General features: G+C 41.2%; 1 protein-coding gene across 2 annotated transcripts in view; it reads right to left on the bottom strand.

Moving 5' to 3' along the window:
- Nucleotides 1-13,290, bottom strand: part of GK5 (glycerol kinase 5) — an 84,000-nt gene extending 70,710 nt beyond the window's left edge. The window contains 2 exon segments of one of the 2 annotated variants that reach the window (NM_001035473.2): nt 1,311-1,404; nt 13,089-13,290. In NM_001035473.2, the coding sequence (NP_001030550.2) occupies nt 1,311-1,404; nt 13,089-13,235 (241 nt within the window). In that variant the 5' untranslated portion in view covers nt 13,236-13,290. 2 annotated transcript variants of the gene reach the window in all.
- Between the last annotated feature and the right edge of the window lie 303 nt (nt 13,291-13,593).

Genomic DNA, 13,593 nt, shown 5'->3' with positions numbered 1-13,593 from the left:
TAAAAATGAGAATCTTCGTTTAAGCAACGATCAGCTATAACAGAAGCTGGTTGATGGCAACAAAAGAAACCCTCATGGAAAGTAGCATAAATACTGAAGCACAGATCTTATTTACTACACAAACTCATGCTAGGATGCAAATAGAAACACGGATTTTGCAAAGTCCAAATTTCTTGAAATACAGCAGCTCACATGTTTCTGTGACATTCTTTTAAAAAAGCAATTTGTCCCACTGAACAAATTAGGGACAGCTTCAATTTGAGCTGTGCTCAATTTAAGGATGACACACCACCTCCTGTACAGTACTCCTTCCTAGTCTGATCATAAGGAAATAACAAGACAATCCCCAAACACAGGATAGTCTATTAAACAGATCTGTACTTTTGAAAATTGTCAGTGACATGAGGTACGTGGTCTATATTAAAGGAGACTAGACTGACTACTAAAGGCAATGCCTCATCTTCGTTGGATTCTGGATTGGAAAAAAAAAAATTATTCAAGACTGAAATAAGAGAGGAATAATGAGGATCAAGTATTAGAAAATATCACTGGGTTAATGTTAAATTTTCTGTGTGATGTTTACGTATGAGAATACTCCTTATCTTTGGAGATAATGCTTAAGTATTTAAAGATGACAGGTTATTAAATCATAACCAACTCTCCCCTCGGACAGCTAATTTGAGTCTAGGAGAAAGCACACAGGTATTCTTCCAACTTTTTAAAAATAGGTTTTGAAATATTTCAAACCAGAAAAGTTAGGAGAAGCAATTCAGTCAGAGAAATGAAGTGAAAGACCTTTTTGAAATTACAAGTCCTCTTTCGTCATGTTCTTAAAGAAGGCTGTACTGAGACTGTTCTTAAAGAGCTAAGATTCCAGACCCTGGCTGCAGCCAAGAGAACACTTGCCCTAAGAGGTCGAACAGAAAAAAAAAAAAAAAAAACTTATTTTACAATAAAGATAAGGCAGCTGTAAACTCCTGAGAGCAGGAACTGAGCTTTGAAACTTTGTTTACAACCCTCTGGTATTTGTACAAAACAGGAAATGGAATGGGCACTGGCTACAACCTGGAATAAATAGTAAGGTGAGCCTTTAATACTGCAGCTCAAAAAGACTTGAAGCAGAGGAGAGAGTTGCTGCTACCCTCCCTTGACAAAGTGGGTTCACTACAAACCACAAATGTCCTTCCTCCCCAAACTACTGGGAACCTGTGACTCCAATAAAATATTGTATGTATAATTCAGGAAACCCACAAAATTCTTATTATATACAAAATACATGTTACCATCTCTACTTTCATAAATCCAATTACCTTTGACAGATTCCTTTATTACAGCAACAAACTGAAGCCAGAGAACATCAGGATCAATTTCAACCCAGCCAGGCTGAGGATAAAGACTTTCTACCTATTAAGGAAAAGAGAAAATTCAGTAAAAACAAATCAGAACAAGTCAATAGCATATAGGCCTTAAGGGCACCAGTTAAAATAATTAAAAACAAGATTTTATTTATTATCTAATGTTAAGATGGAAAAAATATGAAATAAAAAAGGATGATACACCGAAATAGCAGTTTTATTCAGTTCATGAAATTTACAGAAGATTTTATCTTTATTTCCCAGGCTTTCTACAATGAAAATCCATTATTTCTGTAATTTAAAAAAATGCCAAACTTTAAAAAGAAAAAAATAACACCTGGACAGGATGCATGGAGAAGCTATTTGTAACCTCCAAAACGTATATGGTGGCATACCAGACCAGCTGACCTGCCTCTTGAGAAACCTGTATGCAGGTCAGGAAGCAACAGTTAGAACTGGACATGGAACAACAGACTGGTTCCAAATAGGAAAAGGAGTACATCAAGGCTGTATGTTGCCACCCTGCTTATTTAACTTCTATGCAGAGTACATCATGAGAAACGCTGGGCTGGAAGAAGCACAAGCTGGAATCAAGATTGCCGGGAGAAATATCAATAACCTCAGATATGCAGATGACACCACCCTTATGGCAGAAAGTGAAGAGGAACTCAAAAGCCTCTTGATGAAGGTGAAAGTGGAGAGTGAAAAAGTTGGCTTAAAGTTCAACATTCAGAAAACGAAGATCATGGCATCTGGTCCCATCACTTCATGGGAAATAGATGCGGAAACAGTGTTAGACTTTATTTTTGGGGGCTCCAAAATCACTGCAGATGGTGACTGCAGCCATGAAATTAAAAGACACTTACTCCTTGGAAGGAAAGTTATGACCAACCTAGATAGCATATTCAAAAGCAGAGACATTACTTTGCCAACAAAGGCCCGTCTAGTCAAGGCTATGGTTTTTCCAGCGGTCATGTATGGATGTGAGAGTTGGACTGTGAAGAAGGCTGAGCACCGAAGAATTGATGCTTTTGAATTGTGGTGTTGGAGAAGACTCTTGAGAGTCCCTTGGACTGCAAGGAGATCCAACCAGTCCATTCTGAAGGAGATCAGTCCTGGGGTTTCTTTGGAAGGAATGATGCTAAAGCTGAAACTCCAGTACTTTAGCCACCTCATGCAAAGAGTTGACTCATTGGAAAAGACCCTGATGCTGGGAGGGATTGGGGGCAGGAGGAGAAGGGGACAACAGAGGATGAGATGGCTGGATGGTATCACTGACTCGATGGACATGCGTCTGAGTGAACTCCGGGAGTTGGTGATGGACAGGGAGGCCTGGCATGCTGCGATTCATGGGGTCACAAAGAGTCGGACATGACTGAGTGACTGAACTGAACTGAACTGAGACAGGGAAAGAAGATAAGAATTAGAATACCACCAAAGTGGTAGTGAGTTTCCCATTTTTCTTCTGGTATCACCTGGCCTAGACTCAAGGCAGCCTGAAAACCCAGAAGCAGGTACCAAGGTGTACTGGAAAAGCCAGGAGAACATTTGTTAACACTCAGAGAGGAACAGAACAAATCTCTCACTTTTCTTTTTTATCCACCGTCTCCATCCTTTTATATGCTGGCTATCTCACAGTGGCAGCTACAGCAGTATCCACAAGCACCCCAAATACTGAGGGAGGTAAAACTTCCTCTCTCAGAACAGGTGCTGGAGACCCACCAGGGTAAGGTGATCCCCCTATGGCTTCTTCCTCTTTGTGTCCTTCTGATCCCTAGCCTTGGATGTGGGCACAGGAAGTGCCCTGCAGAATGGGATAGTGAAAGGTCCAGCTTCAGGTAAGAGGACCCAAATGAGGAGGCTCAGGGAACCAAAAAGTCCCAGGAAGATCTCAGAGAGGGAAGAGCTTGGGAAAGCTATTCCAGAAAGATGTGGATGAACTCCCAGGCTCTCCTGGAAGCTGCACATGTATGAATACACTCCTAGACAGCATTTTGTTGTTTAGTCACTAAGTGTCCAATTCTTTTGCAACCCCATGGGCTTGAAGTCCCGGGCTTCCCAAGTGGCGCTAGGGGTAAAGAACCTGCCTGTCAATGCAAGAGACTTAAGAGATGCAGGTTCAATCCCTGCGTCGGGAAGATCCCCAGAGGAGGAAGTGGCAACCCACCCCAGTGTTCCTGCCTGGGAAATCCCATGGACAGGGGAGCCTGGCCGGCTACAGTCCATAGGGTTGCAAGAGTCAGAGAGGACTGAAGCAACTTAGCACGTGTGGACTGTAGCCGGCCAGGCTCCTCTGTCCATGGGATTTCCCAGGCAGGAACACTGGAGTGGGTTGTCATTTATTTCTCCAGGATCTTCCCAACCCAGTGTTCAAACCTGCGTCTCCTGCATTGGAAGGCAGATTCTTTACCACTGAGCTACCAAGGAAGCCCTCCTAGACAGCATAGCAAAGATGCTAAAAGCAGAACTTTAAAAAAAAAAAAAAAACAGATCACTGCCCAGGTCCTGGGGCTTCCTAGATGGTGCAGCTGGTAAAGAATTTGCCTGCCAATGCAGGAGACACAAGAGATATGGGTTTAATCCCTGGGTGGGGAAGATGACAACCCACTCCAGTATTCTTGCTTGGAGAATCCCATGGACAGAGGAGCCTGGTGGTCTACAATCCATGGGGTCGCAAAGTCAGATGTAACTGAGCACTCCCAGGTCCCAGACTGAACTCTAGGTGGCACATACTACACAGGACAGATCTAAATAGCACTTCCAAGATCTTAAAAACAGAATTAACATTGAAATCAAAATCCAAGGAAGGCTGGTCAGACTGTGTAGACTGAACACAGCTGCATTAACTGCCTATTAAAGAAAAATATCAACATTTGTCATAGGCCTTATACAAGACTCAGAAGTTTATAACATGATATTTGAAATGTCCAGGATACAATCCAAAACTACAAGGTACATTAAGAATCAGAAAAATTTCAGCTCATATAGCAAAAGATAATAGATAACAGTATCAACATAACAGATAATTTTGACAAAGATTTTAAAGCAACTATTATAAAAATGCTCCAAGAAGTAAGGGTGAATTCTTTTGAAACAAATAGGAATGTAGAAAGTTTTAGCAAAGAAATAAAAAACATAAGGAAAAACAAAAATCTTACCATTTCAAAATTTAAAATACAATAATTAAGTGGGGGAAATGGAGAGATGCTGGTCAAAGGATACACACTTTCAGTTATAAGATGAATAAGGTCTAGGGACTTAATGTGCAGTATGGTAACTAGAGTTAATGTATTATACACTCAAAATTTGCTAAGAGATTAGTTAAGTGTTCTCAACACACACACACAGAGATACAAATGATAACCTTGTGAGATGAAGAGTGGTTTAATTAACATTAATTATGTTATTTCATTAACAATATATATGTATGCCAAAAGATCAATTTGCACACCTTAAATACATACAACTTTTGTCAACTTACCTTAATAAAATTGGAAAAAATTAATTAGAAAAAGAAAATGATTGAAACACATACTGGATCAGCTCCATGGTAGAATGGAGATAACAGAAGAAAGTCAATACGCTTAAAGACAGATCAATAGAAATTCTCTAATCTGAACAACAGAAAAAAAAAAGAAGAAAACCTCAGGGATCTGTGGGACAGAGAAAATGGTCTAATATTGATGTCAGCAGAGGCCCTAAAGAAGAAATTAAAGACTTCAGTGCCTAAACAAATTACTTAAGGGAAGTAATAGTGCTAAGAATTCCCAAGCCCAGTAAAAGATTTAAAATCTATATATTCAGGAAGCTTAGAAAAGCCCTACCAGGATAAGTCCAAAGCAGTCCACAGCCAGGTCCAACATAATTCAAATGCTAAGAACTGAAAGCAAAACAAAACAAAACTGAAAGCAACCAGCCAGAATAAATACACAGAATAATAATTCAAATGACTGTGGACTTCTCATCAGAACAAAGGCCAGGCCTGAAGAAGTGGCTCGACATTTTTAGAGTGCAAAAAACTTTCATCTACAATTCCATATCAAAATCCTAGGATTTTTAATAGATATAGATATGATCATTCTAAAATTTACATGGAAAGATAAAAGACTAAAAAAGCCAAAACAATACGGAAAAAGAATAAAATTGGAGGAATCACACTACACAATTTGAAGACTTACTCTAAAGCCAGAGTAATCAAAATAGTGTAATTATAAAAACAGACAAATAAATCACAGAGCACAAGAGAATCCAGAAGTAGACCCACACGAATATGGCTAGTTGATTTCTGACAAATATACAAGGCAATTCAATGGAGAAAAATAGCTTTTTCAACAGAGTTGGAATAGACATCCATATGCAAAAAAAAATTAACCTCAGTCTTAAAAAACCTCACTTCTTACACAAAAAACTAACTCAAAATGGATCCCAGATGTAAATGTAAAACTGTAAAATGCTTATAGGAAATCACAGCAAAAAATCTTTGTGACTTGGGATTAGGTGAAGAGTTCTTAGACATGACACCAAAAGTATGATTAATAAAACAAGAAAAATTGATAAAGTGAGCTTCATCAGAATTAAAAATGTGTGCTCTGCCAAAGATATTGTTAAGAAAATGAAAAAGCCAAGTACAGACTAGTTGAAAATATCTGAAAATCAACACAGGGTTTATATCCAGAATATATTAAAAAAAAAAAAAACAACAGTTAGAAAACAATTCAATTAAAAAATGGCCAAAAAACTTGAACTAGCACTTTATCAAAGAGTACATATGGATAGAAAATATGCACATGGAAATATTCAACATCATTAGGTAAATGCAATCAAAACCACAGCAAGATAACACTACTTGCTAACAAATATAATAAATAAATACTAACAATATCAAGTGTTGATGAAAAACAGAATTCACAGACATTGCTGGTGGGAATGCAAAATGATAAGAATCACTCTGGAAAAGTTTGGCAATTTCTTGTTAAGTTAAATATTCACTTACCATGTGATACAACAATCCCACTCCTAGGTATTTATCCCAGAGAAATGAAAACTTACATTCACATTAAAATCTGTACACAAATGTTTACAGCTGTTCTATTCAAGATCACCAGAAACTGAAAACAATGCAAATATACTTCAACAGGTGAATGAATGTGGTATATTCATATAATGGATTACTGCTCAGAAATAAAAAGGAATGAATTACTGATACACACAATATATATGAATCTCAAAGGCATTACGCTGAAAAAAAGTCAGTCTTCATAGGTTACTTACTATATTTTTCCACTTACAAGATATTTTCAGAAGGACAGAAAAAAAAAAAAAAACCCATAGTCATACAAAACAGATCAGTGGTTTTCAGAGATTAGGTGTGGGAGGAAAGTGACTATAAATGGCTTGTACAAGGGTTTTTTGGTTACTTCCAACATGTACTAAAACTCACAGAAGCTGTTCACCAAATAAGTCTCATCTTACTCTGCTAATTTAAAAAATAAGATAAAAAAGAATCTTTGGCTTCAGGTTAAAACAATGGCTTGAACATAAGTGTTTTATTTCCAATTTCTCTCAAGACTGCCATTAAACTAAAAACATGAAAAAAGGTTTATGCAGAAAGACAAGAAGAGAGCAAGGAAGCTCAGACCAGGTTTTAATAATTGTCTTGAACACTCTCAGTGAGTGGGTAGGTGGTACACGGCTAAGAATGGAGGAGACAACTGCACACCTCACTACCCACTCAGATTATACATCTCTGTTCAACCCCTGGCAGAATCTCAGGTAGAACTCTGAAAATTAGAGATACCTCAGAAGACTGGGATGCCAGATGCTGCTGAACAGAGGGATTCACTCTTTATAAGGACCCTCACACTCCTTGTGCAGTCAGATCCACACTGCCCCTTCCTAACACAGCAGAAAGTACGAGATTTACTCTCTGGAGGAGCTGAACCAGAGGCATTCTTTACTTGCAAATACTAGATATAGCTGAGAAAACTAAGACATGGTACTGAAAATATGAATGGATAACCAACCAAAGATCATCATTTAAGGAAAACCTCTAACACATAAGAAAAGGTCAAAATAAACAGAAAAAAAGGAACTGGGAGAAAACACTGACAATGTGGGGAGCATGAGGGTGACACAGAGATGACACGAAAAAAGAATCTATATTGCCAATCAATCAGTATTATTCCCCAGTGAGCCCACTGGAAATAAACAGATTTAACAAAATCTATTCCCCTTCTGTAGGGACTCCCCAGGTGGTAAGTCAATCCTAAAGGAAATCAACCCTGAATATTCATTAGAAGGACTGATGCTGAAGCTGATGCTCCAGTACTTTGGCCATCTGATGCAAAGAGCCGACTCACTGGAAAAGACCCTGATGCTGGGAAAGACTGAGGACAGAAGGAGAAGGCGACGACAGAGGATGAGATGGTTGGATGGTATCACTGACTTAATGGACATGAATTTGAGCCAACTCCGGGAAATAGTGAAAGACAGGGAAGACTGGCACGCTGCAGTCCATGAAGTCGCAAAGAGTCGGACATGACTTAGTGACTGAACAACAATTCCCCTTCTATCAATAACATTTCTCTTCTTTCCATGCAAAACTTTCATGACCACACACTGTATGTAATGACTCAACTGCAATAAATACTTCCGCATCCCAAAAAACTCAATATGGCCATCATTGTGTCAAGTCAACAACTTGGACTTGGCAGTGGCACTCCAGGGTCACGTCCCCCCACTTCACCAACCCAGACAGCTCACCATCACCAAACACGTCACAACAGTTTAGAAGATCAAACTGAAATACAAGATCAAGAATATAATCAAAGCTAAGAAGAAAATGTGTTGATTAAAAACAAAAGACAACAACCAGTTCTTTTCAAGAATGTACAGAGGGAACACAGTATTGGCAAGTCCAGTTTTCTTTGGAGTGGTCTTTCTGTCCTGTTCTTCCAACCAAAATGTTATTATTTTCTCACAATGGCATGATGTTCCAATGGGGAACATGATGAACTTTCTTCGCTTTGATAAACTAAAAATAGCAAACATACACATGTAGGATTTCCAAAGCTCTGCACACTACTCTCATATATAACACCAATATTTAAGAGTTCACAGAAAGATTTTTTTAACTTATTGGGACTTCCCTAATGATCCAGCAGCTAAGACTCTGTGCTCCCAATGCAGGGGGCCCAGGTTCGATCTTAGGTCAGGGAACTAGATCCCACATGCTGCATGCAACTAAGAGTTCACATGCTGCAACTTAAAAAAAAAAAATATCCCGCATATCGCAAGGAAGATTGAGGATCCTCTGTGCTGCAATTAAGAACAGTACAGTCAAATGAATAAATAAATATTAAAAAAATAAAGAAAAAATACAACTTACAGAAAAAGGCTACAAATGTGGGTCTCTGCTATTAAAAAATGAATACCGTAAGAGGTAAAATTAAAATCTTCTGAGAGGCCTCAGTACTAGCCTTCTCATGTAAAAGTTCCTGTTTGGGATTTCCATGTTAATGAAAATACCAATAAAGCCTATTTTGTTCATATCTCTAAAGAGTGATCTCTTCAGTTTTTCTTTCTCAAGCTACTTATTTGGCTGCTTCTGCTGCTAAGTCACTTCAGTCATGTCTGACTCTGTGCGACCCCATATACTGCAGCCCACCAGGCTCCGCTGTCCCTGGGATTCTCCAGGCAAGAACACTGGAGTGGGTTGCCATTTCCTTCTCCAATGCATGAAAGTAAAAAGTGAAAGTGAAGTCGCTCAGTCATGTTGGACTCTTCGCAATCCCATGGACTGCAGCCTTCCAGGCTCCTCTGTCCATGGGATTTTCCAGGCAATAGTACTGGCTGCTGCTACTGTTGCTAAGTTGCTTCAGTTGTGTCCGACTCTGTGCGACCCCATAGACAGCAGCCCACCAGGCTCCCCCGTCCCTGGGATTCTCCAGGCAAGAATACTGGAGTGGGTTGCCATTTCGTTCTCCAATGCATGAAGGTGAAAAATGAAAGTGAAGTCGCTCAGTCGTGTCCGACTCTGAGCGACCCCACAGACTGCAGCCTACCGGGCTCCTCCGTCCATGGAATTTTCCAGGCAAGAGTACTGGAGTGGGGTGCCATCGCCTTCTCCAAATAGTACTGGCAGTACCAATCAAATCTTATGCTAAGTGTGTGTTTCTATTATATATTCTTTCCAACATAACTTAGCAGAGGTGTGATTTCCTTTTGAGAAAACAAATATAAAGTTCTGTGTCTAATCCATAGAGTCCCATGAAGGAAACTGATTTCCTAATATTTTCCTAATATGACTAAATGTAATTCAATTATTTATTCTGTACCCAAGAAATAATAAACTAGGTGCTAAGAAGCTGGATTTAGAAAAGGCTGAGGAACCAGAGATCAAATTGCCAACATCTGTTGGATCATAGAAAAAGCAAGAGAATTCCAGAAAAAAACCTACTTTTGCTTTACTGACTACACCAAAGCCTTTGACTGTGTGGGTCACAACAAACTGTGGAAAATTCTGAAAGAGATGGGAATACCAGACCACCTGACCTGCCTCAATAAAAATCTGTATGCAGGTCAAGAAGCAACAGCTAGGACCAGGCATGGAACAAGAGACTGGTTCCAAATTGGGAAAGGAGTACATCAAGGCTGTATACTGTCACCCTGCTTATTTAACTTATATGCAGAGTACATCATGAGAAACGCTGGGCTGGAGGAAGCACAAGCTGGAATCAAGATTGCCAGGAGAAATATCAATAACCTCAGACACACAGGTGACACCACCCTTATGGCAGAAAGTGAAAAGGAACTAAAGAGCCTATAGATGAAATTGAGAGAAGAGAGTGAAAAAGCTGGCTTAAAACTCAACATTCAAAAAACTAAGATCATGGCATCTGGTCCCATCACTTCATGGCAAAGAGATGGGGAAACAATGGAAGCAGTGACAGACTTTCTTCTCTTGGGTTTCAAAATCACTGCAGATGATGACTGTAGCCATGAAATAAAAAGATGCTTGCTCCTCAGAAGAAAAGCTATCATCAACCTTGACAGCATATTAAAAAGCAGAGATATTACTTTGCCGACAAAGGTCCGTCTAGTCAAAGCTATGGTTTTTCCAGTGGTCATGTATGGATGTGAGAGTTGGACCATAAAGAAAACTGAGCGCTGAAGAATTGATGCTTTCTAACTGTGGTGTTGGAGAAGACTCTTGAGAGTCCCTTGGACTGCACGGAGATCAAACCAGTCAATCCTACAGGAAATCAGTCCTGAATATTCATTGGAAGGACTGATGCTGAAGCTGAAACTCCAATACCTCCAGCCACCTGATATGAAGAACTGACTCACTGGAAAAGACCTTGATGCTAGGAAAGATTGAAAGCAGGAGGAGAGGGGGACGGCAGAGGATGAGATGGTTGGATGGCCTTACTGACTCGACGGATATGAGTTTGAGCAAGCTCCCGGAGTGTGTGATGGACGGAGAAGCCTGGTGTGCAGCAGTCCATTGGGTGCAAAGAGTTGGACACGACTGAGCAACTGAACTGAAGAAGCAACGTAGGCCAAGAAGACCATTTTTGCCAAAGGAATCAAGATATCTGAAGCAAAGGACCAGTTGCTGTTGGGTTTTTTTCTGATTTCTAATTCATTGTAGACCAACAATTTCAAAGACATAATTAAAACAACTTTATAGGGAAAAAATAACATACAAAGTAAAATCCCAAATGTTTTATTACTACAGTCAACAAATATAAAATGACTTTGCCAAACTGCTACACAAATTTCTAAATCTTAGTTTCTCTCTTTGAACCTCCGAAGACTGTGAACCACGCTTTCAGAAGCACTGGTGCAAACTCCTATCAGTTTGAGAGGCATTGCTTTCTACTTACTCCTTAATTTAAGATACAATACTTCATCTTCGAAGGGCAAGGAATTTTTGTATTTTTATTTACTTACATACCTTTCCAGACACCTTCACCAGTTTTGAATCTGGGCAAACCATTCTAGTCTCCTGCTACTTAACAGCAATCTTGATTCATCTTTGAGACTCTTACCTCATTAAAAAAAATAATAATAATGGTTTCTCCCAAATTATATAGCAACTATGAAATTTGTTATCTTCTTACAATTTTTGCATCCCTTTGGTTCTAAACACGTTAAGTCCTTTAAAAAAAAAATCACTGCTTAAAACAAAAGTACTTTGTGTCTAGAATTATAAGGGAGACTGTGAAAAGTATCTTTGTTTTCTGATAAAGACATAAAGAGATAAGCAGTACATAGTCGCTGAAGGAGAAAATCCACCTTTCATCTCTCCTTTCAGGTGGGGTTAGGGGTCAGGTATGTGGTGGAGAGGTGGGCAGTGTTCATGCACAGGTGAGCAGGTCTCTATTCGGGTCCTAAAACCAGAATGAGGAAGTCCTCAAACCAAAAAAAAAAAAAAAATGCTCAAAGCACTCTTTTGGCTGGACCTGCTCCTGGGCAACCCCTGCGGCTGAAAAACACTTCTAAGCGGATGGGAAGAGGTGTAGGAACCAAGCAAATGAGGGAGACCAGTGTTGCTGGGAATGGATTAGCTTCCGTACCTGTGAAATTACTAACATAAATATGTTGAGGGTCTTCCCTGGTGGGCCAGTGGTTAAGAGTCCACGCTCCCAATGCTAGGGGCCTGGTTGGGGAACTAGATACTGCATGCTGCAAGACTTGGCACAGCCAAATAAACTTTTTTTTTTTTTTTTTTTTTAAGATGTTGGTATTGGAAAGAAGAGTAAATAAAAACGTCATATGGAATTCCCATTATTTTTTGTTTGCTGGCAACTATAAGAAATCAACACTTCATGGAAACAAGATCAGACGAATACCAATCTGTTAGTTGCCTTACTAGTAACAACTAATGACTTGGGAGGTTTCTCAAACCAGAAAAAGATATCTGCATGAACAAAGATGGAAAGGAGAAAGGTCATGACAACACAGCCTTCAAAACTTGTGCAATCGATACTGGATGCTTGGGGCTAGTGCACTGGGACGACCCAGAGGGATGGTATGGGGAGGGAGGAGGGAGGAGGGTTCAGGATGGAGAACACATGTATACCTGTGGCGGATTCATTTTGATATTTGGCAAAACTAATACAATTATGTAAAGTTTAAAAATAAAATAAAATTTCAAAAAAAAAAAAACCAAACTTGTGCAATACTTATATTCCTGGAAATCAGTTGCTCTGCACTTTGAGAAGCAGTTCATGATGACAACTGAATGACAAACATAAAGTTAAATTCCATTAAGTCTTAAAAATCTCAAATGTAAATAAAGACAAGGTTGGAGGTCTATCTAGGAAGTGCAGGAAAAACCAAGCAAATCAAAAAGCACCCTCTCTGGCTGGATACGCGTAGCCAGCCCTGCCCTGCCCTGCCCTGCCACTCACCGCAGTCCCACCCAGGTTAGGCCAGAGAGCAGAATCCTCAGGTGAGCGGAAGCGAGTGAGTGATCGGAGGTCACAATCCGAGCCCCTAATGTCTTCAGCCAGGACCGAAAGAGCGCGCAGGTTTCAGGCTGGCCCGGGGAGGGAATGCAGGGATCTGGCCGGTCCAGGCGCGCCGCTCAGGACCGAGGGCCCGCGGTGCCGCAGGTGGCCGCGTCCAGGCCAGATAGGCGGTCCAGCCCTCTCGCCCCCCAGCGACCAGATCCCGGGTGCCCTGCGCGACCTAGACCCGCTGCCCCGACGCCCGCTCCCCGGTCACCTTCTGCGCGCTGGAGCCGCAGATTCGTGCCGCGCGGTCATAGACGTGGCAGCGAATCATCGAGCTGCCTACGTCCACCCCCAGCACGAAGCCTGCGCGCCGCGAGTCCGACGCGCTCTGCTCCGGGACCGTAGACTGTTCTGACATCCCGACCCGCACGCCTCTCTCCCGTAGCCGCCAGCAGAGCGGACGCGCTCTAAACTCCCGCACCTCAGTGGCGGAGTGCGCCCCGCCCGGCCGCCGCCCCCGGCCCGCCCCTCCGCGAGATCTGGCACAGACCCCGCCCCTGCCGCGGGCCCCGCCCCGACGCAGTGACGTCACGGCTGCGCAAAGACTCTTTGCAGGATAGCCCGCGGGCCCGGTGCCCGAGCGTGGAGGGTGGAGGTGAGCGGGAAGGTGGTGGGTCCCTGGAGTCCGGGCCACCCGGCTCCGCCCCGTTTTCCAAACACTAGCCTCTCTCAAAGTTACCTTGGCCGGTAATTTTAATGATTTCCCTCCTAACTCT

This window comes from Bos taurus, chromosome 1 (genome assembly GCF_002263795.3).
Source record: "Bos taurus isolate L1 Dominette 01449 registration number 42190680 breed Hereford chromosome 1, ARS-UCD2.0, whole genome shotgun sequence".
NCBI classification, from domain to species: Eukaryota; Metazoa; Chordata; class Mammalia; order Artiodactyla; family Bovidae; genus Bos; species Bos taurus.
This window is presented reverse-complemented; position numbering and strand designations above follow the sequence as displayed.